Here is a 22,185-nt window from a genome sequence, read left to right on the forward strand (position 1 = left end):
TACTTTTTTCACTTTTTATTAAAGAAATGTGATTTACAAAGTTATTAGAGTTGGGTTTTAGGCACCTAATATTATAACACCAATCCTACCACCGGTATCAACTTCCCTCCACCAGTGTCCCATATTCCCTCCCCACCCCAAGCCCCACCCCATTCCTACCTGTCACCTTGACAGGCACAGTACAAAGCATCAGTGGTTGCACTTAGAGCTCGTGTTTTCAGTTTTGTTGAGTCTGTGTTTGGGATCTATGGCTGATCGGTTCTCAGCCCTTCAGGAGGAGAGGAAGGCTTCGTGGAGCTTCAGAGCTCTCTTGCTTCATCCCCGTGTAACTCTCTCATGTCCGGTTTGCCAACTGATGGACTCCAGCCTCCCACTCTAATGTTGAGCATAGGGTTGTAGGTTGGGGTGCTGGACATTCTACGTCACCCTCCCTCACTTCCCAGGGCTGAGCCCTGACCATTACAAATCTCTTCCTATCACTGGTGACTCTGTGGTGGCCTTTCTTTTCTGTCAAAGGTGTCCAGTCCATCAAGGGACGGGGGGACCTCAAATGAGGTTCTGTAATTAACCCAAGTTTGGTAGTGGATTTTGGCACAGTCACTTCTGACACAGGCTCTCCTAATTCTGCATTTCCTAGGTCTCCCCAAATTCCCAATTATATCTCAACTCAGTGGGACCTTCAGTTTCCCTCTTGGTTCCCTTTATCTGCCCTGTAAATCAGTGCTCTTGAGAGGTGTCCTTCATGTTTTTTCCTCTGCTTGGCTTCTGTGTTAACTTCCAACACAAGGTACCCCTAGGAAGAAAACTCTCCCACCATCTACCTTTCACTGGAGTGGAGCCGTCTATGACTCTTATTGTCAAGTAACAACTACTATCCTCTCACTTAAATTACTCCCCCAGAGGCCTGCTTCTCAGTCCTAGATCTGTACTTTCAAGTTTTATTTGGTCAGTCACATACTTATTGATTCATTCATTTGTTCCACTAATTCTTCTGAAGTCACTGCTGTGTGCCTGGCATTGGTCTAGGTATTTGTTACCTCACTTAATAAAATGGAAAGTGGGATTCCCTTGTGAGCTTACATCGTGGCTTTTCAACGAACACTGGAAATCTTAGGTCAACAAGACATATTCCCTGGCCTCTGGAGGATTGCAGTGTAATGACTTCCTTTAGGAATTACTCTTCACTGAGAAAAGTTTGAGATTGGTGCTCCATCATAGAGATTACCTGAGCCCACCACCACTATGGAAAAAAAATCTAGAACCAAAGAACATGGCAGCCTGGCCTGACAGCCAGCACTAGAGGCCAAGACTCAAGGGCCTTTATGGGTCCTTCGGTCAACTTTCAAGACTACTCTGTATTGTTGACTTTGATGGTGAGAGAACTCAAGAGCAGAAAGTGGAGCTTCTTTTTAGAATATCAAGAAGTAATAAGATGACTATTTTTGTTCCTGATGGGCAAAATGTTTACAGAATCTCCCTGCTCCTTTCCCGGAGGCTCCTATTGACTTCTAGCCACCAGAAGCAACACACACCAAATAACTTGGCTGTTTGCAGAATAGTCAGGGGGACTAGAGCTCCTTTGGGTCTCTCGGTGCACAAGAAGTCCCAGCAGTCAGCACTGGTCTTTCTTGGACATCCCAGTTCTCTGGTTTCCTCTGAAGCAAGAATTGATCCACTTAAGAGCACAGCCACTTACCCTTGCTAAACTCACCTACAGCAGAACCATGTTAAGCACCATCCACCCTGCCTGGCTGCCAGCCCAAGCTACACAGAACTGTCCCTATGCAAAAACTAATCAATTCCTTCTCCACAGTGACCTAGGAAATGTTAAAAACCTTCACCTCCTCCCTATCAGAGAAAATCCCCCCCCCCAATCTTACCAGTGTATCCAGTGGCTCTCAAACATGAATATACATTAGAATGACCAGACTAGACTGCTAAAATGGGTCTTATGCCCAGAGATCTCCAATTAGGGGGTGTGAAGCACCAAACTTTGCATAAATTTACAGTCATATCCTTGTGGCCACAGGGTAAGGTAGACTAAAATCCAGTTCATTCGCAGCTACCCAAGCCATGAGCTCTGTTGTAGGCTAGACCCACCTCTCCATCTATTTTCATTTCACCTATTTGACAAACCCAGAGTGTGGGAGAAAACTTTATCTAATTGGCTCTCTCTGCCCTCTCTCTGCCCTCACATACTCAAGGCAGGGCTTCACATGCAGGAAATTAGTTAACAAGAATTTTCTTAGAGAGAAGGATCCCCGGATACACCAGATGAGGATTTAGGTCTGATGCTCGGAAATAAGAAAGGGAACCAAGTAAGATGGATAGAAAAGTCTTAGACCACTAGAAAAAAAACTGAGTAAGTGCATGGAGATTGAGTGCTCCAACCCCAGTTTCCTAGCAGAGGAGACCCTGGCTGGTGGCCTTGCCTGAAAGAAGGAAAGTGGGGGTGACTTGACCATGAGCATGATCACAAGGAAATTGTGCCACCATAGGAGAGATGTGAGGGGTACATTTCATGGTACCAATCTCAGAGAAGAATCCCCTTCAAAGATTCCTTTGTAACCATCCTCACCCAGGAGATGAGAAACAGCAGCTGCAGTGCTTCTCCTTAGAGGAAACCTCCCTGGATTCTCTGTCCCCTAGAGGAAAAAGGAAGCTGGGACTTCCTGGAGATGGTCCCAGTGTCATGGGAAGAAAGAGAAGAAGCTCAACCAATTTCCCAGGGATCTGCTGGTGGCCTAGTATTGAGTTGTCTTCTCAAGTGAGAACTCTGCCTGTTCTGCCTTTCTGCTCATATGTTATCACAAGGTGTGAGAAGGAACACTCAGGGGAGGCAAAATCAGCCCCCCCAGATGTGGAAGTATGTTTGAGGGTCAGGGTCCAGAAGGGAGGACAGGGGCTGGAGTGATAGTGTAGCGGGTAGGGCATTTGCCTTGCACGCAGCTGACCTGGGTTTAATCTCCAGCATCCCATATGGTTCTCCAAACATAGACAGGAGTAATTCCTGAGTACAGAGCCAGGAGTAACCCCTGAGCATCTCTGGGTGTGAACCAAAAAAGAAAAAAAAGCAGAAGGGAGGGCTATGTGGGGGCTGGACAGAAGGGGTGGGGACGGGAGCAGGGTTGGTCCATGCAAAGGAAGGTCCTCAGTGGAATGTGAGTGTGGGAGCCAGATCAAATGCAAAGAGTTGCCTGCAGGAATAAAAATGCTTGCGATGGCATTTCTGCAAGATGGCATTGGTTTGCCAAGACTCAGGGTGGAGAAGACTCTTGTTTTTCTGAGTCAGCCCAGAAGCCAAACTAGGGATTCCTCAAAAGTACGAGCCCAGATCGGATAATACCGGAGAAGTTTACCCCTCCTTCTTACTGGTGCTGCCCAGACTTGAGTCAGGTGTGAGAATGATGAATATGCCTGAGAGATAGCTCAGGGGGTTGGGGTGCAGGTTTTAGCTTCTGAGCTCTAAGGTAGAAGCCTCTGAGCACCCCAGGTGCTACCCTGCACAAAAATAAGATACTTGGCCCTAGAGTCATGTTATTCATAACTGCATTTCACTCATAGGATGTTCCAACACCCGTCCCTTCACAGTGTACATTTCCCAGCCCATCAAAAAGATGGGGAGAATAAACTAACAGAAACTTTCCCAAAGAAGAGATTCAAATAGCCAAAAAGTCACATAAAAAATGTTCTACATCACTAATCACGAGGGAGATGCAAATCAAAACAACAATGATATATCATCTCACACCATAGAGCTTGGCACAAATCCAAGAAAAAATAAGAACAACCGGTGCTGGTGTGGATGAAAGGGACTTTCATTCATTGTTCAGGGAATACCGATTACTCCAGTCTTTTTGGAAAACAATACGGACATTCCTTTAAAAACTACAAATTGAGTTTCCATACAACCCAGAAATACCACTTCTGGGAATATTCCCTGGGGTCCCAAAAACACAGCAGACATGCCATCTGCATGTCTATGTTCATTGCACCACTATTCACAATACCCAGAATCTGGAAACAAGTCAAGTGCCAGAGAACAGATGAATAGATAAAGAAACTATGGCACATCTACACAATGGAATACTATGCAGCTGTTAGGATAAATGAAGTCATAAAATTTGATTATAAGTAGATGAACATGGAGATTATCATGTTGAGTGAAATGAGTCAGAAGGATAGGAACAGATATAGAACAGACTTCATTCATTCATGGAATATTAAAAAAAAAACCAGTATGAGACTAATATCCAGGGCCAGGGAAAACAGGAGTCAGGAAGACTAGTCAATGGTTTGAAACTTGCCACAAGTGTGTGGGGGACAAAGGGCAATTAGGATAGAGAAGGGATCAGTATGACAATAATTGTTGGAAATGATCACTCTGGACAAGAATTGAGTGTTGAAAGTAGGTAAAGGGATATACATGATAATCTTTCTGTATCTATGTTGCAAACCATAATGCTCAGATGGGGGGGGGAGAGAGAGAGAGACAGAGAGACAGACAGAGAGACAGAGAGACAGAGACAGAGAGACACACAGAAGAAAAGTGTCTGCTGGGGCTAAAATGATAGTACAGTGGATGGGGCATTTGCCTTACATGCGGCCAACCCAGGTTTAATTCCCAGCATCCCATATGGTACCCCAAGCACTACCAGAAGTAATTCCTGAGTGCAAAGCCAGGAGTAGCCACTGTGCATTGCTGGGTGTGACCCAAAAAGCAAAAAAAAAAAAAAAAAGAAAGAAAAGCCTGTCATAGTGGTGTTGGGGGAGGGTAAGAGAGAGAAAATGGGGACACTTTGGTGGTGGGAAATGTATACTGGTAAAGGGACAGGTATTGAAACATTGTACTGAAACCCATTCCTGAACAACCTCACTGTGATTTAATTTTTAAATAAAGGTAAAGGTAAAAGGTAAAGGCCCTCCCGTTGATCGTCGATTTGCTCGAGCGGGCCCAGTAACGTCTCCATTGGAGACCTTGTTGTTACTGTGTCTGGCATATCGAATACTCTTGGTAGCTTGCCGGGCTCTCCGAGAGGGGCGGAGGAATCGAACTCGGGTCGGCCATGTTGGCCGCTTGTAAGGCGAAAGCCCTACCGCTGTGCTATATTTTTTTTAAAATTAATTAAAAATATATATAATTTTTAAATAAATAAATAAAAATTTAAAAAGTCAATAAATTCCCAACCCATCCATTTATAAACTGTGAGCCCTTGAGTTAAGTCATGTGACTCCTCTGAACTTCCGCCTCCTCGACTGCCAACAGCACCAGCCACCCTAGGAACTACAGAATGGGAATGAATCGGTGCCCAGGAAAGAGAAATGCTTGAGAACTGGCAGTCAGCCTAGTGCTTTGCCCCCCCATCTCCCCCCGACCAGCACCTCTTTACAGGAGACGCTCCTGGTTCTGCACCCCTGTCCCCTCAGAAAGGGCCCCATCCATGTGTTGAGTGATTCCTTGTCCCTACTTGGGAGCACGCTCTGTGGGTGTTGAACTCACCTTGCAGAGTGTGTGTGACTCTGAGCTCTTGGTTCCCTAGAGTGCCCGGGAGGAGCGAGGTCGCCCTGCAATGGCCGGGGCAGCTGTGCAGAAGGCATGGATGGAGACGGAAGCTGCTCCTGCCAAGTAAGTTCTCTACTTCTCCTTTTCCTCCTCCATGCTGCTTCCTCTCTTACCTGCTGTGCCTCCTCCCAGGTGGAGTCTAAGTAGTAAGAATCAGAAAGACAATATGCCTTCCACAGAATGATCTCGTAGGACCAGGAGACCTTAGAGTGAGTCCTCTGGCCCCCCAGCCTTAGGCAGAGACATCTGTAAAATGGGTTTCCTAATAAAACCTCCGCAACTCCATTCATTTGCTGAAAGAGTAAAATGGGATCTTAGACGTGAAAAGACCTTGGAAAATCACACAGGCTTGTGGAAATGTCCTCATTACAGTTACTTATCACCACTGTGGTGGGTCACTTTAGGGCCTGTCCTGGGCCCCCGTTGTTAAACTTTGGATCTGCTGATCCTGAATTCCTTTGTCATCCCCAAATTGAAAGTAATTTTTTGCAGGTTTAAAGCCTGAGATGATTTAAATACAAAGAAATCCTTTTGAAAGGGATTAAGTACCACTCTGTTTAAAAAAGGAAAATGGAAAGAGTTTGCATTTTTCCACTCCTGCTGGGGGGGAAATTATAAGGTGGCTGGCTCCAGAGCCAGACCTTTGAACAGACAAGGCAGTTTTCTTCTGAAGTTCCAGGATCTTGGTAAAAGGCTACTCACAGTCAAGAAAAAAAGGAGGAACTAGAAGAAGCTTTGGGAAAGGCAGAGAGCAAAGATCCATGTGAGAGACCCCCAGTGGGCAGACTAGGGAAGGGGTTTGTGAGTGATCCGGGTCTCCTGGTTCTAATGGTGTCTCCCTGGTGCTGTCCAGGACCGCTTTGGCGGCACCGCCTGTGAAACCTGTGCTGACGACAACTTCTTTGGACCCAATTGTTCATCAGGTACGTCTGATTTTTGTGACGCTGAATGTGTTTGTACTTGTTGGAAGTCAAAAATGTTCCGTACCCCCAGAAAGAATACTCTTATGCTGAAAACACTGAAGTGCATACATAATACATAATCAACTTTACACAGCAAATTAGAAAACCAACAGGTCTAATAAAATACCATCTCTGATCAGAAAGATGTTTCCCTTCCTTTCAGCACTGTGCTGAGCTTAAAACTTAAATGCTGGGGGTATGGTGCCGCCAGCAGGTCAATCTGTACCTGTGAGGTGAGTGCACCAGCAGCCTGATGGCAACGTCAGACTTTCAGATACTCCAAAATTGCTTCTGTGCCTTTGGCCACACCCCAAAAACTTGGGACAAAGTTTACCAGAAAGTAAATGGCCAAAAGTTAGGTATGTGGGAGACACACCCACAAACCACCTCCGGCTCAGCTATATAATTGGAGGCATGGCCTCTCTGGTTCCTGATTGAACTGCTTAATGGCCATGATCCCAGAGACTCAGATATGAATCTTGGAACCCAAAGGTCTTTGGCAGAAATGCGTCCTGTTCCTGCAGTAGGTTACTGGCACTGGGCCACTCCAGGTGGGACTAGGTTTCGTGCCTGGCGGCCTGGTGACCATCATCCTCCAGAGGCCACTGGACAGTCAGGTTTGGGCCTGCAGTGACAAGACACATGGGGCCTCACCACATGGGGGTGGAGCCGACTCTTTCTCCCCATCCCAACGAGACCCCAGGTCGCCGCCTACAAACGGCCTTTCTGGCTCCTGATCAAGCTAATTAATAGCCATGATACCGGAGACTCAGAAACAAATCTTGAAACCCAGAGGCTTTGGGCAGAAATGCATCTGGACTGCATACAAGGTGGCCGCCGGCTCAGAGCTTATTGGAAAGCCAGGTATGAGCCGGAGGTGATGAGGCAACTGCAGTCTCCTGGGAAGGGGGGCGGTACCGGCACATCCTTCACGCCCTATGGAGGTCACAAATTGCCCCCCACGAGCGGCTCTCTGGCACAGCTATGGCTCCAGAGGCAAAAGGACTTAATTCAGATCCTGGAAGCTTGTGGCAGAAAAGTGAATGGACCATGCGTTAAACTATGGCACCATGCCTCCCTGGGAGGGAAAGGGTGTTGCTCCCTTCCGCCTTTTCCCCCTCTGGCAGCAAGGTGGCCGCCACCTCAGAGCTTATAGGAAAGCCAGGTATGAGCCGGCAGTGATGGGGCAACTGCAGTCTCATGGGAAGGGGAGTGGTACTGGCACATCCTTCACACCCTACCAAGGTCACGAGCAGCTCCCACGAGCAGCTCTCCGGCACAGCCACAAAACCAGACACACAGAAACCAATCTTGTAATTATCTGGCTCTTTGCAGAAATCCAAAATCGTGGCCGTGTGACATTATATGATTCTCATAACCAGCTATAGAAAACAAAAAATTTCACAATGCCTTTTCAGCAATTCTGATTGTTTGGGGGGAAATTCTAAACAATAATGGTGCATCTTTTGTCGAAATAATGAATGTAATCAATGTAGAGAAGAGTTAAGTAGAAATCATCTACCTCACAGGCATTGGGAGGGGTGGGAGGGGAGGTGTACTGGGGTTCTTGGTGGTGAAAAATGAGTACTGGTGAAGGGAAAGGTGTTTGATCATTGTATGACTGAGACTTAAACCTGAAAGCTTAGTAACTTTTCCCACAGTGATTCAATAAATAAATATAAAAAGAAAAAAATTAAATTAAAAAAATTAAGGTGGAGTTCATGCCCAATTCAATCAGCTAATCAGTGGCTAAATAAATAGCAGTACTCCTACAAAAAAAAAAACACTTAAATGCACAGGGGCTGGAGAGAGGATATATCACTTGCCTAGTATGTGGCCCAATCCAAGTTTGAATCCCCAGCATCACATATGGTCTCTTGATCCCCACCAGGAGGGATCCCTGAACACAGAGCTAGGAATAAGCCCTGAGCACGGTTGCCTGTGTCTTCCCTCCCCAGCACCCCCAAATCCCTGACTTCATGAGGTTCCCTCCCCTGGGCACCAGGAAGTCATATCCATCTGGCCTGGCCCGTCCACCCCTGAGGTCTTTCGGGATCCTGGTGTCAGCACTGATTTCCCCAGAAGTCTCCACTTCCACCACCAGCCCTACCACTTTCTACTCCGTCATCCATTTCTTCCCATCTTCCCTGTTCCTTCCCCCACCCACTCCCCAAATGAAAGGAGGAAACTAGTCAAGTCAGTGGATGGTCTCCAGAAATCTCCAGAAATCAGAAGGAAGAGAACCGGAAAGGAGGAGAACCCATCACACTGCCCCTGTTTTTAGAAGAGTGATTATGGACTTCCAACCTCCTTAATACATCTTGCATAGGTTTTATTGTGACACTGTTACATCCTGTGGTGATGTGTTATGGCAGCCATAGGAAAGAAATATCCACAGTGGGTAAGGGAAGGGGTCTTTGTTTTGGAGGAACTTCCCACAATGGTGCAGTCTTCCTAGGCAGGGTCTGCAGGATACTGGAAGTGGGCTGAAATTCAGACTTCCGAAGTCTAGAAAATAAAGAGGAGGGACCAAGCCTACCAGATCCATAATCTCACACACACACACACACACACACACACACACACACACACACACAAAACTAACAGTTTCTCCAACACCGCCTTGGTTCTGGCCTTCATGGAAAAATCAGCTTCAGTCATTGTTGCGTTGACTAAGTAATTTTTGCAAGAAAATCGACATACACACATCAGACATCCAAGCCTGGATAAATTGGCACACTGTCATAAATTCTTGGCTGCAGTGGGCGATTTCTCAGTTTAATTCATGGGCTCCTGGTATGCATATGTCTTGCGCTGTCTCTTCATCTCCAACACCTTCAACAGAGCCTTCTGCTTCAGGGTCACACACTGCTCTTTTGTGGCTGGGATGAATACAATGAGCGAATGAAAAGAGTAAGTGAATGTACCCATGACAGAGTGGGAGCAAGAATAAATAAGTATGAATAACTATCTTAATTCGCTCCAGCCACATTACTTTGACCCAGGAGCATGGTTTGAAACAGTATAGGAAAATAATTTCTAGAACTCTGGTGGAAGCCTCAGGTTGACTTTCATCCCAAATTATAAATTTGAAACATTAAGTTGATCTTGTTTTGTTTTTGAGGGGTAGGGTAGCTACACACCTGTGCCCAGGACTTTCTCCTGGCTGTTTTCTCAAGGATCATTCCTGATGGTGCAGCAGGTTCATATGGGGTGTGGAGGATCAAACCCAACTCTGCCTCCTGCAAGACAAGTGCCTTACCCACTCTACTATCTTTCTGGCCAGGGAACTTAAGTTTTTTTTCTTTAACACACCATCTGTCTGTGGCTTCCTTTGTTAAAATAAAAATGCTATTACCTCCTCTAGGATAATTGTAAGGATTTAATGGGATGATCAGTGCACAAGGAATGTTAACAATTATAATTGTAAGTATCAAGCTTCCCCTAGTGCCCAAATCTTTATTTATCCTCCACTCCATGAAAGATGATTCCATAAGGAAAATTTGTAAAAAGCAAATTTAAAGCATATTTCTCACATTTATATATTTTTTTATTTATTTATTGAATCACTGTGGGAAAGGTTACAAAGCTTTCAGGTTTCTGTCTCAGTCATGCAAATATCAAACACATTTCCCTTTACCAATACTTATTTTTTACCATGAAGAACCCCAATAAAACTCCACCCCCCACCCCTCCCCGTCCCTGTGAGGCAGATGAATTCTAGTTAACACTCTATCTGCTTTGATTAGATTCATTGTTTCAATAAAAGATTCACCACTATTATTTAGAGTTTACCCCCCCCCCAAATCAGACATGCTGAAAAAGCATTGTGAAGTGATTTGCTTTCTACGGCTGGGTTCAAGAATTAAATGTTGGTTTTGGATTTCTGCTCTTTTACCTATTGACCCTGGAAGTATTTCTACTGAAAGTCAGATAGTTAAGAAATTGGTTTCTGTGTTCTGGAGTCGTGGCCGTGCTGGAGAGCCGCTCGCGGGGGGCAACCGGTGGCCTCGGTAGGGCGTGAAGGGCGGAGCGAAACGCCCCCCTTCCCATGAGGTTTTAGTCGCCCCCACACTCCCGGCTCATACCTGCTGTCCACAAGGCTCCCATGTGGCTGCCATCTTTCTTTCCAGAGAGGAGAGGGCGAATGGGGCAACACCCTTTCCCCTCCGGCAGACTTGATGGCCTGGATCAATGCATAGTCCGTTCACTTTTCTGCTCCAAGCTGCTGGGTTCTGCATTAAGTCCTTGTGCTTCTGGGGCCGTGGCCGTGCTGGAGAGCCGCTCGCGGGGGGCAACTGGTGACCTCGGTAGGGCGTGAAGGACGGACCAGAACGCCCCCCTTCCCATGAGGTTTTAATCGCCCCCACACCCCCGGCTCATACCTGCTGTCCACAAGGCCCCCATGTGGCCGCCATCTTTCTTTCCAGAGGGAGGAGGGCGGAAGGGAGCAACACCCTTTCAGTCCCAGAAGCACAAGGACTTAATGCAGAACCCGGCAGCTTGGAGCAGAAAAGTGAAAGGACTATGCGTTAATCCAGGCCATCAAGTCTGCCGGAGGGGAAAGGGTGTTGCCCCATTCGCCCTCTCTTCTCTGGAAAGAAGGATGGCGGCCGCATGGGAGCCTTGTGGACAGCAGGTATGAGCCGGGGGTGTGGGGGCGACTGAAACCTCATGGGAAGGGGGGCGTTCCGGTCCGTCCTTCACGCCCTACCGAGGTCACCAGTTGCCCCCCACGAGCGGCTCTCCAGCACGGCCACAGCCCCAGAAGCACAAGGGCTTAATGCAGAACCCAGCAGCTTGGAGCAGAAAAGTGAAAGGACTATGCGTTAATCCAGGCAATCATTTCTGCCCAGAGGGGAAAGGGTGTTGCTCCCTTCCGCCCTCCTCCCTCTGGAAAGAAAGATGACGGCCACATGGGGGCCTTGTGGACAGCAGGTATGAGCCGGGGGTGTGGGGGCGACTAAAACCTCATGGGAAGGGGGGCGTTCTGGTCCGTCCTTCACGCCCTACCGAGGTCACCAGTTGCCCCCCACGAGCGGCTCTCCAGCACAGCCACGGCCCCAGAAGCACAAGGACTTAATGCAGAACCCAGCAGCTTGGAGCAGAAAAGTGAACGGACTATGCATTGATCCAGGCCATCAAGTCTGCCGGAGGGGAAAGGGTGTTGCCCCATTCGCCCTCTCCTCTCTGGAAAGAAAGATGGCGGCCACATGGGAGCCTTGTGGACAGCAGGTATGAGCCGGGAGTGTGGGGGCGACTAAAACCTCATGGGAAGGGGGGCGTTCCGGTCCGTCCTTCACGCCCTACCGAGGTCACCAGTTGCCCCCCACGGGCGGCTCTCCAGCACGGCCGCAGCCCCAGAAGCACAAGGACTTAATGCAGAACCCAGCAGCTTGGAGCAGAAAAGTGAAAGGACTATGCGTTAATCCAGACCAACATTTATATTTTTAATATTATCTACAAATAGCAGTAGGCTAGCAAACTATCAAGCAACTGTTTAGAAATAATGTCTCCTAACTGCTACTTCCCTTCCATGACACTGGAGAGGACATCACTGATTTTAAACAAATATTGAAATGGGCAGGAAGACAGAGAGCATCCTCCTGGCTTCCTGCCATGAAAGCCAAGTAATTATTCTGAAAGTCAAAATTTAGAAAAAGAAGGGCACTGGCAGATAGAAGGAAAGGCTATTGCTTTGTCTGAAGTCATTTCAGCATAACTCTGTATTTTTTTAAATTGAGTCATAGGGAGATACACAGTTACAAAACTGCTCCTGATATAGTTTTAATCATACAGTGATCCAACACCAACCCTCCACCAGTGTCCATTTTCCACCACCAATGTCCCCAGTTTCCCTCCCAACACCTCTCCCATCTGCCTCTATGTCTTGGTAACAGGCTCTCTCTCTCTCTCTCTCTCTCTCTCTCTCTCTCTCTCTCTCTCTCTCTCTCCCTCTCTGTCTCTTTTTTACTCCTCCTCCCTCTCTGTTTCTCTACCTCTTTCTCCCTCTCTCCCTCTCTCTCTCCCTTTTTCCTCTCCTCTTCTCTCTCCTCTGTCTCTGACTCTGTCTCTTTGTCGGTCTGTCTGTCTGTCTCTCTTTCTCTCCCTCTCTCTCCCTCTCTATGTATCTTGTTTATTCCTCCTCCTCTCTCTGTTTTTTGCCTCTTTCTCCCTCTCCCTCTCTCTCTATCTCTCTCTCCCTTTTTCTCCTCCTTTTCTCTCTCCTCTGTCTCTGCCTCTATCTGTCTGTCTGTCTGTCTGTCTCTCTCTCTCTCTCTCTCTCTTTCCTTTTGGACATTATGAAACATAACCCTGTCTTGAGCCTTGGTACCATATTCAGGTCCTAAACACCACCAGGGGTGACTCCTGAGCACAGAGCAGAAATAGTCTGAGTACTGCTAGGTGTGGCCCATTCCCACCTACCTCCCCCAAAAGATAAAATTGGAGAGCTAAACAGAAACTTGGGAGAAAAGTCTCCAGACTAGGTGCTAGTAGAACTCTGTGTGATGATGCAGCCATTGAGCACTGTGGTGTGGCCAGGGAGAGTGAGTATCTGAATTTGCATTTTAGCTCACACTCCCTACTTGTTTAAACTGCCACACTGGGCTAGTGGCCTCTATGTTGGATCGTTGCTCTAGAACATAAAAGGAAAAGAACAGGCATTGAAGCCAGACCGACCCGAGTAGCCTGTAACCTCCCTAAGCCGTCCTCGCCTTTAATCCAGGAATGTTCTAGTCTGTCTCCGTGGACTGATAACCCAGAAAGATCTTAGCAGCCAAAGAGAAGCTAGAACAAAAACAATCTACAGCTAAGAGATCATCACAATGAATGAATGAAGATGAATGAATGAACAAACACGCATGAGTGAATGAATGAATGAGTGAATGGTTCAGTGATAACTGGCCAGTCACATTATCAAGGACAAAGGGAATGTGCAAGCCATTTCAGCCTATGTCCACTGGGTGCCAGTGTGGTTTCATGTGCTGTGTTGGCCTGTGGAGATGACAGTTTTGCCTGTAAGTAGGACAACTCTATTAACTGCAGTTTATTTTTAACACCCGCTTTAACCTGATGCCAGATTCTCTTCCCCACTATTGATGCATTGAGAGATGCTTTACGCTGCAGCATCCAAGAAGAGTTTTCGTCTCAGCTACCAGTGCCCAAGCCTTCTCAATGGGCTATAGCTCAAGGACTGCTTGGGCTATAGAATACGAAGTCCCCCTTCTCAGGCTGGAGCAATGGCACAGAGGGTAGGGAGCTTGTCTTGCACGCAGCAGACCTGGGTTCGATCCGCGGCATCCTAAACGTTCCCCCAAGCACAGAGCCAGGAGTAAGCCCTAAGAACTGCTGGGTGTGGCCGAAGAACAAAACAAAAGAGAGAAAAACAGAAGACCCCTCCTCTAACCCGACCCTCCAATCAATCCCACGACCCTGGCCTCCTAACAATAGCATTTTACATGCCCCTGGCCATCTACCAAAGTGGACATACAGAATCTCCTTGGATGTCCATGACAATTCTTATGCGGGGTCCCTTCTTTGGTGGATCAAAAATTAGAATCTTCTCAAAGCCATCAGCTATGATGGAGACAGAGGCAGGGTTGGGTCCATGTCTGCCCACAGAGTGTGGGTTCCCACCCCAGTCCCTTTCAGCCCCTAGAAAGCATTCATCCTGCCAGAGATCCCTGCCAGGGGGATTCAAAGAGGAGTGAGAGTAGGTCCCCAACTGCAAGGATCCGAAAAGCAGGTGACAGTTATGATGGATGTGCATGGCAACCGGTGGCCACTGTGAGGCCACTCCGAGGGGACACATCATGGAGGCCTTTCCCCATCCTGCCACTCTGACCCCCGTGGTCAGGGCTATGACCTCTTTAAAGGCATATGCCTCAAGTTTCCTGCCTCTGTGCAGATTTGTGGAAGTGGCTCCAACAGGTGCCAAGGGCTCCTTAATGTGTCTTTCTTTGCTGGCCCTAGGTAGGACATTTTCTTGGCTGCTGTTGGCGGCCCTGCATGTCCAGTTCCCCAGAGCTGTCAGTTCCAAGTTCAATTCATCCTGTCTGGAGGCTGCATCAGAATGGGAGACTCCGAGAGAAGCCCCATGCGAGGACTTGGGTCCCCCGGCATGCAGATGAGAGGGGAAGCGTGGTGGCCGGCCATGTTTGGCATCAGCGTCTAAGAGGGGAGCAGAGGCTGACCCTCATTCCATGATCACACTTTGCTCTACAGAAGTCCCATGAGGCAGGCACCATTAGCAACACGTTTTCTGCATAATAAATTTAAGACTAAGAAGATTAAGCCCAGGAGGGGTCCTCCATCGCATCATGAATATTCTCAGTAGATTCTCAAAAGATTCTCAGTCCAGAAATATATCTTTAAAAAGAGGGGCCTGAGGTGGGAATGATAGCACAGTGGGTAGGGCATTTGCCTTGCATGTGCCTGACCCAGGTTCTATCCCCAGCATCCCATATGGTCCCCCAAGTACCACCAGGGGTAATTCCTGAGTGCACAGCCAGGAGTTAACCCCTGAGCATCATCATGTGTGTGACTCAAAAAGTAGCACTGTAGCACTGTCCTCCCGTTGTTCATCGATTTGCTCGAGCGGGTCCAGTAACGTCTCCATTTTGAGACTTGTTGCTACTGTGTTTGGCATCTTGAATGCGTCACGGGTAGCTTTCCAAGCTTTGCCATGCGGGTGAGATACTCTCGGTAGCTTGCCGGGCTCTCTGAGTGGGGCGGAGGAATCGAACCTGGCTCGGCCGGGCTGGCTGCACGCAAGGCAAACGCCCTACCTGCTGTGCTATCACTCCAGCCCAATAATAACAATAATAAATTAAAAAATTAAAAGAGGTGCTGGAGAGAGAGTACAGCGGCCGGGCACTTGCCTTGTACAAAGCCAACCCAGGTTCCATCCCTGACACCACTTACAGTCCCCTGAATCCCCCAGGAGTGATCCCCAAGCTCAGAGCCAAGAGTAAGTCCTGAGCACAGCCAGCAGTGGCCCCAAACACAAAACAAAATATAAAAAGAGCCTAATGTCAGATCCTGAAAATGCCTCTCTCTGCCTGCAGAGTGCAACTGTGTACATGGCGTGTGCAGCAGCGGGCTGACAGGCAACGGGAGCTGCGAGTGCTACTCGGCATACACAGGCCCCAGCTGTGACCAGCGTAAGTACCTGTCTCCGGATGTCACACAGGCCAAAGAGGCCAGATGTGCATACAGCAGCTTCATGGTCATGCCCCAGGGCTCTCCAGGGACAAGGCCATGAACACATTTCACTGGAAGAAAACAAGAAAATTACAAAGAAAGGGGGAAAAGAAAAGGAAGGGAGGGGAATGGAGTGATAGGACAGCAGATAGGACACTTGCCTAGCAGGGTTCCCTGTCCCTGGCATCTCCTCTGGTCCCCCAGGAGTGGTCTCTGAGCACAGAGCCAGGAGTAAATCCTGAGTATCACTGGATGTGACACCCCCAAGTTTTGGGGTTTTTTTTAACTTTTTTAAAGAAAAGGAGAAGAAAGAAGGACATGGGAGGATTAGGGGGTGAAGATGCCAGAAGGCTGGAAGTCACAGAATGCTGGGAGCAGCGTAGTGACATGTCTTCAGGTGTGTTTTAGGAAGTCAAGCTGGCGAAGGGTGGGATGGAGACAAAGATATGGGGGTGGCACGCGGCCAGTTAGCCAGCTGGTAAAGGCACCAGTATCTAGGGTTGCTCTCAGTGGTGAGGCACAAAGATAAAAAACAGAAGCAGGAAATGAAGGTGACTGAAAGTCATGATTTGCCAATGCTCGCAAAACTTGTGTCTCAAAGTGCTGGTGTTCAAATCCTTTGCAATTCTTGGAGCAATTGAATCAGAGCTGGTCAAATCAAAAGATAGAAACCACAAGGTGATTTTTTGTTTGATTTTTGTTTGCAGACGGCAATACCCAGCAATGATCAGGGGTTGATCCTGGCTCTGCACTCAAGGATCACTCCTGGCAGTACTCAGGGAACCAAATGGGATGCCGGGGATCAAACTCAGATGAGCCGTGTGCAAGGCAAGCATCCTACCTGCTGTGCTATCCTCCAGCCCCACAAGATGCTTTTTAAAGGGACGTTTAGGAATGAATCGGAGTGCTGAAGCAATAGTACAGCGGGTAGTGAATTTGCCTTGCATGCGGCCAACCCAGGTTCAATCCCCGGCATCCCATAGAGTTTTCCATATACCACCAGTAGTAATTAGTGAGTGCAGAGAACCCCTGAGCATCGCTGGGTGTGACCCCAAAAAAGCTAAAAATAAATAAATAAATAAAAATAAAAAAGAGAAAAAAGAAAAAAAGAAAAAAGAATGAATCAGCTAGGCTTAAAGAGTAGCTATAAGACAGAGCAAAACACATGCTATAGAAATTCATTCATGTGTGCTATATGAAGAAAACAGACAAATGGACTACAGAGAACAAAAATGAACTCTGGGACACACGCCAATCCATGGCTAGAAGAAGGGAAAGGACGGGGAAGTCAGGGCAGGGGAGACAGAGGAAAAGAGTGGAATTACCCGTTGGGTGGCGGATCCAGTGGAGCATGTACACATGCTGGTTGCCACCGGGGCCCATCCTACACTTACATCATGTTGTCACTAGGATTCTATGCATGCTGCAGATTTTTGTAAAAGCTATTTTATTTTTAGAGAATGGTTATTAAAAAATGCAAAAGAGAAATCTTAGGGCTGACGGAGTATAGCCAAGGAAATATTGACTTGGAAAGGCCAAACATGCCCAAGGCTGGATTCAGATTTTGTTGGGGACACTGAATGGGCAGCTGACAGAGTAGAGGGCAGGGTCACTGGTTTGCAGGGACCATCTCAGGGCCAGCGTCACAGGACAGGTGGGCAGGCGGACAGCGACCTTCAGTGCCTCGGGGCACTGAAGGATGCACCCAGACCCAAGTTGCTAGACCCACCCACCATGTGAAGTGTGCAAGTGGGGGGAAGGACTGGGCGCCGGCCGCGGATGTGAGGTGACCGAGGGATCAGCGCTCTTGGTGCACGGCTTGCTATGGGTGTCTCACACGCCCACACTACCGACAGCAAGGAAAACCCAGCAGACGCAGGGCGCCCTGCTCACTGGGACGAGGAAGAGGAATAACTCTGCCCCCCTGCACTGTCCTTCTAGAGCCCTCTACTGGTGAACCCCAGAGCAGGCAAAGGGTGAACACTGAGCTTTGTCCCTGTGCCTCCATTCTCACTCAACTTCCCCTCTGGGTTCCACTCTCCTTTGAAAAAGTGAAGGAATGTAGTGAGTGAAATGCCGGAGAGAAAATACAGTGGGTAAGGTGCTTTCCTTGCACGTGGCCAGCCCGGATTTGACCTCCAGCACCATATAGGATCGTTCCGGAGTCCCACCAGGAAGGATCCCTCAGCACAAAGGCAGGATAAGTCTTGAGCACCACCAGATGTGGCCCTAAAAACAAACCCAAAAGGAGAGTGTCGAATGCAACACTTTCAAGCTCCTGTTATGAAGTGCGCTGAGCAGCCCGGAGCACTTTGACAGCTAGTACTCCCCTTGGACCGCAAAATATTATATAGTACCAGAGACTCAAGTTGATCCTTGAAGATCTCCATACAGCATTGTTAAATCAAACATCAAGTTGCTAACTATTCCATTTGTTTAATGTGTGTGTGTGTGTGTGTATGCGTGCACACACACACACACAAACACACATGCAGGCATGCACATGCAGTGTCAGGATTTGAACCCAAGGCCTCATACATGCAAGGCATGTGCTTTACCACTTACTCATAATCCCAGACCCAAGTTGCTAAATTCACATTTGATCATTTACATCGTTAACCAATTCACATTTGTTTCTAAAAAATATCTAAATACTTAACTAGATTATTTTTGGTTGTTGGCATGATTGGTTACTTTGAGAGTGGGCTGGGAGAGTTAGAATAAAAGAGTTACTTTTTACTTATTCGTTCTGGATTTTTTCTTTTTTTTTTTTTCCTTTTCCATGGAAAAGGAAAAAAAAAAGAAAAGAAATCCACTTTGCCTTTGCGCTTGTTGAGTTTCTCCAACCCTAAAGTCAGTCCCTCCACACTCTTCCTCTGCAGCTGTCCCCGCCTGCTCGGCCTTGCTCTGCCCAGAACACGCCAGGTGCGTCCCTTCCAGTGAAGATGCCACGAAGCTGGAATGCAAATGCCTCCCCAATTACAAAGGCGATGGCAGAGTATGCGAGCGTGAGTAGAATTCTCATCCTGCTAGTTTTTTTCTTACTCATAGGAAAAAGAAATCACAGCCTCCCTACCTTGGACATAAGGCCCTTTCTGTTTCCTGTGGGCAGCTGAACGGAAGATCAAAGGGGTCAAGCACCAGGCCCATCACAGGGGGTCCTCAGAGAAAACAGTGTCCCTTCTCCAAACAGAACACATGTGCTGATGTTTACACATGTTTTGTGTCACCTGGTTCAATGTTAGGGTAAAATGCAATGTTCTGCAACTTTTATCTTTCTTTCTTCCCTCTTTCTCTTTTTCCCTCCCTCTTTCTTCTATCCTTCCTTCCTCCCTTCTTACACCTTCTCTCCTTCATTCCCTCCTTTTCACCTTCTTTCTTTTCTAAACTCTCTCCTTCCTACCCTCCATCCTACCTTCCCTTCCTCCTTATTTTCTTCCTTCCCTCCTTTCTCTCCTTTCCTCCTTCCTCTCCTTCCTTCTTTCTTTCCTTCTCTCCTTCCTTCCCTCCTATCACTTCTTTCCTCCTTCCTTTTTTTCCTTCTTTTCTTCCTTTCTTCTTTACTTCCTCCTCCCACTCTTTCCTTCCCTCCATTTCACCTTCCTTCTTTTCTTTTCTCTCTTTCCCTCCCTCGCTTCTTCCTTCCCTTTCTCCTTTTTTCTTTCCTTCCTTTCTTCCTATCTCTCCTTTCTTCTTTCCTTTCCTTCCTCCTTCCTTCCTCCTTCCATCCTCCTTTCTTCCTTCTTCCTTCTTTTTTCCTTCTTCCTTCCTTCCTTCCTTCCTTCCTTCCTTCCTTCCTTCCTTCCTTGATCTTTTTTCATATCCTACTCCTTTGCTTTGTGAGAGGCTAGGATCATGTACTCTGGAACCAGGCAGATCGCATGAATTCACATCCCAGATCTACCCATTACTAAATAATTGGTGTTGGACAAATATTTTAACATGCTTCTGCCTCCATTTTCATGTCAACTAAGTGGGAAGCTGAGTGGCTCCCACATAAAAGGGCTGTATTAATCGAGGATGACAAGCACTTGGAAAAGGGCCACTTATGTACTATAAATTCTCTGTACATGAGTGCTTTTTCTCTTGCAGGTTTATATTTAAGTTTAGATAGATAGATAGATAGATAGATAGATAGATAGATAGATAGATTTGGATTCATGTACATCACATGTAGTTGGGCTGGAGCGATAGCACAGCGGTAGGGCGTTTGCCTGGCACGCAGCCAACATGGCCGACCCGAGTTCGATTCCTCTGCCCCTCTCGGAGAGCCCAGCAAGCTACCGAGAGTATCTCGCCCACACGGCAGAGCCTGGGAAGCTCCCCGTGACGCATTCGATATGCCAGACACAGTAACAACAAAGTCTCCAATGGAGACGTTACTGGGCCCGCTCGAGCAAATTGATGATCAATGGGAGTACCTTTACCTTTACATGTAGTTGCCATCTCTGATGGCCATCCATAATAATCTCTTTGATAGGTGGGTGAGAAAAGGGGAACTATTCCTGGGAATGGAGAAATAGTACAGGGATGAGGTTCATGCCTTGTATGTGACTGACCCAGAAGAACCCCTGACACCACATGGTTCCCTGAGCATTGCTGGATGCAATCCTGGAGGACCCTAAGCACCACTGGGGCAGTCCAAATAATTCCCAGCACCATGAGGTCTAAGCTGTCACATATCTTCATGTCCTCACACTAAAGTGGGTTAGAATTACAAGAGGATCTTCCCCTGCCTCTTGAGCATCACTCAGAACTCCCTCTACACACACACACATAATACATGCGTGTGCACACGCACACACACAGAGCAGTCATTTGTATTTCCTCCTTGAAACGGGATTGCCTTTGCAGTCAGGCTGAGCAGCAATTTGCAATTCCTTCAGCTTAGTTTTCCTTCCCTGCACGTGTTTAACCACTTTGTTCTTTCATCTTTGCCTCTCAAGCTATCAACCCCTGCTCCCAGAACGTCTGCCCCACATACGCCCAGTGCACCTACCTGGGGCCGAACCGCCACCGCTGTACCTGCCGGGAGGGCTACCAGGGGGACGGGCAGGTGTGTCTGCCAGTGGACCCCTGCCAAGTCAACTTTGGAGGCTGCCCCCCACAGTCCACCGTGTGCAAGTATGATGGGCCGGGACAGGTGAGCTGAGGGTGCTGGGCATGGGGCCAGCTGACCAACACCGTGGCAGGGGTGCCACAGCTGTGGCATGTTTCCACACTGGCATAGCTTTCTCTAGCCCATTCCTTTACTGCATATGTGGGGGTGCCTGCTCCCTCCCTAGCTGCCCGTCACATTTTCTGTGTGGGGCACTTACCCTACAGATGGCCATTGCTATTGAAGGAAGAGGAAAATTCTTCCATACTCCCCATAAACACAGTCATAGGGCTCATAGTCTCATAAACACCATTATGAGAACATTCCAGACGTTTCCTGCTAGAAATCACCCCCACCTCACGTCCAGTCACTCATCATCCCTGCCCTCCATTCTGAGGTCAGTGTGCCAAGACATGAAGGAGCTCAACCCTCACCCTCAAAACCAGAGAGAATTTTCTTTCCACTCTGAACCATGGGAACGAGACTGAAAATATACTTTGTCTCTCAAGAAATGGGTGCCCTGGCTCCACTATAGAGCGAGGCCTGGGCTGGGGCCCCAGCACCACACAGACAGGAGCTGAGAGGCAGGTTCCAGGTCCATCTCTGGGCTGAGAAACTTCCACAGTTTCACGGAAGGAGCTTCACTCTTTCCAAAGCCTAGAGCAAGGTTCTCAAGCCCCTATTGTGAGTCCCTTGGACTGGATCCATCTTCAAGGGCTGTTCTCTGTGCTGCAGGTGCCAGTAGCACCCCAGCCTTTCCGTGGCACTGCCCTCGCCCCCATGTGACAACCAATAGCATCTCCAGGGGCTGTGGTATAGCATATGTTGACATACGTGGTATGTGTGAGGACATGAGTTTAATCCCAGGCTCTGCTCTGTGTGTGTGTGTGCATGTGCACACACATGCACACACACATGCAGAAACACACATACACACAGTCCAGGTGTTGCCCAGCACCCCACAGTAGAGTGCCCTGGTGGAAAACCACTATTTTGAGGTAAGAAAACGGTCCCAACTGAACCTCAATCTCTACTCACCTATAACTGATCTAAAAGCTTGAACAATGAAGCTGTCAGCAAAATGGGCACGAGAGAGAGAGAGAGAGAGAGAGAGAGAGAGAGAGAGAGAGAGAGGCACAGCAGGTAGGGCACTTGCCTTGCATGTGCCCGACCCAGATTCAATCCCCAGCATCCCCCAAACCTCGCCAGGAAGTGAGTCCTGAGTGCAGAGCCAGGAGTAAGCCCCAAGCATGCTTGGGTGTGTCGCTCACCTGAGACCCCAGGAACGTGATTTGGGAATTGGGATTCTCCAGCCAGCGTTTAGCTTCCAGTCGGGTCTCCAAAGCCAGCGGCACGTT

At 48.0% G+C, this 22,185-nt stretch overlaps 1 protein-coding gene across 3 annotated transcripts in view; it reads left to right on the forward strand.

The window, feature by feature from the left end:
- STAB2 (stabilin 2) overlaps positions 1–22,185 on the forward strand; it is a 171,007-nt gene that overhangs the window by 20,176 nt on the left and 128,646 nt on the right. For all 3 annotated transcript variants that reach the window (XM_056116349.1, XM_056116363.1, XM_056116356.1), the window contains exons 4-8: positions 5,541–5,626; positions 6,417–6,486; positions 15,594–15,689; positions 18,612–18,737; positions 20,676–20,872. In XM_056116349.1, coding sequence (XP_055972324.1) covers positions 5,541–5,626; positions 6,417–6,486; positions 15,594–15,689; positions 18,612–18,737; positions 20,676–20,872 — 575 coding nt within the window. The remainder of the gene's footprint in view (positions 1–5,540; positions 5,627–6,416; positions 6,487–15,593; positions 15,690–18,611; positions 18,738–20,675; positions 20,873–22,185) is intronic.

The sequence above is a fragment of the Sorex fumeus genome, unplaced genomic scaffold (genome assembly GCF_029834395.1).
Source record: "Sorex fumeus unplaced genomic scaffold, SorFum_2.1 ptg000003l, whole genome shotgun sequence".
NCBI lineage: Eukaryota > Metazoa > Chordata > Mammalia > Eulipotyphla > Soricidae > Sorex > Sorex fumeus.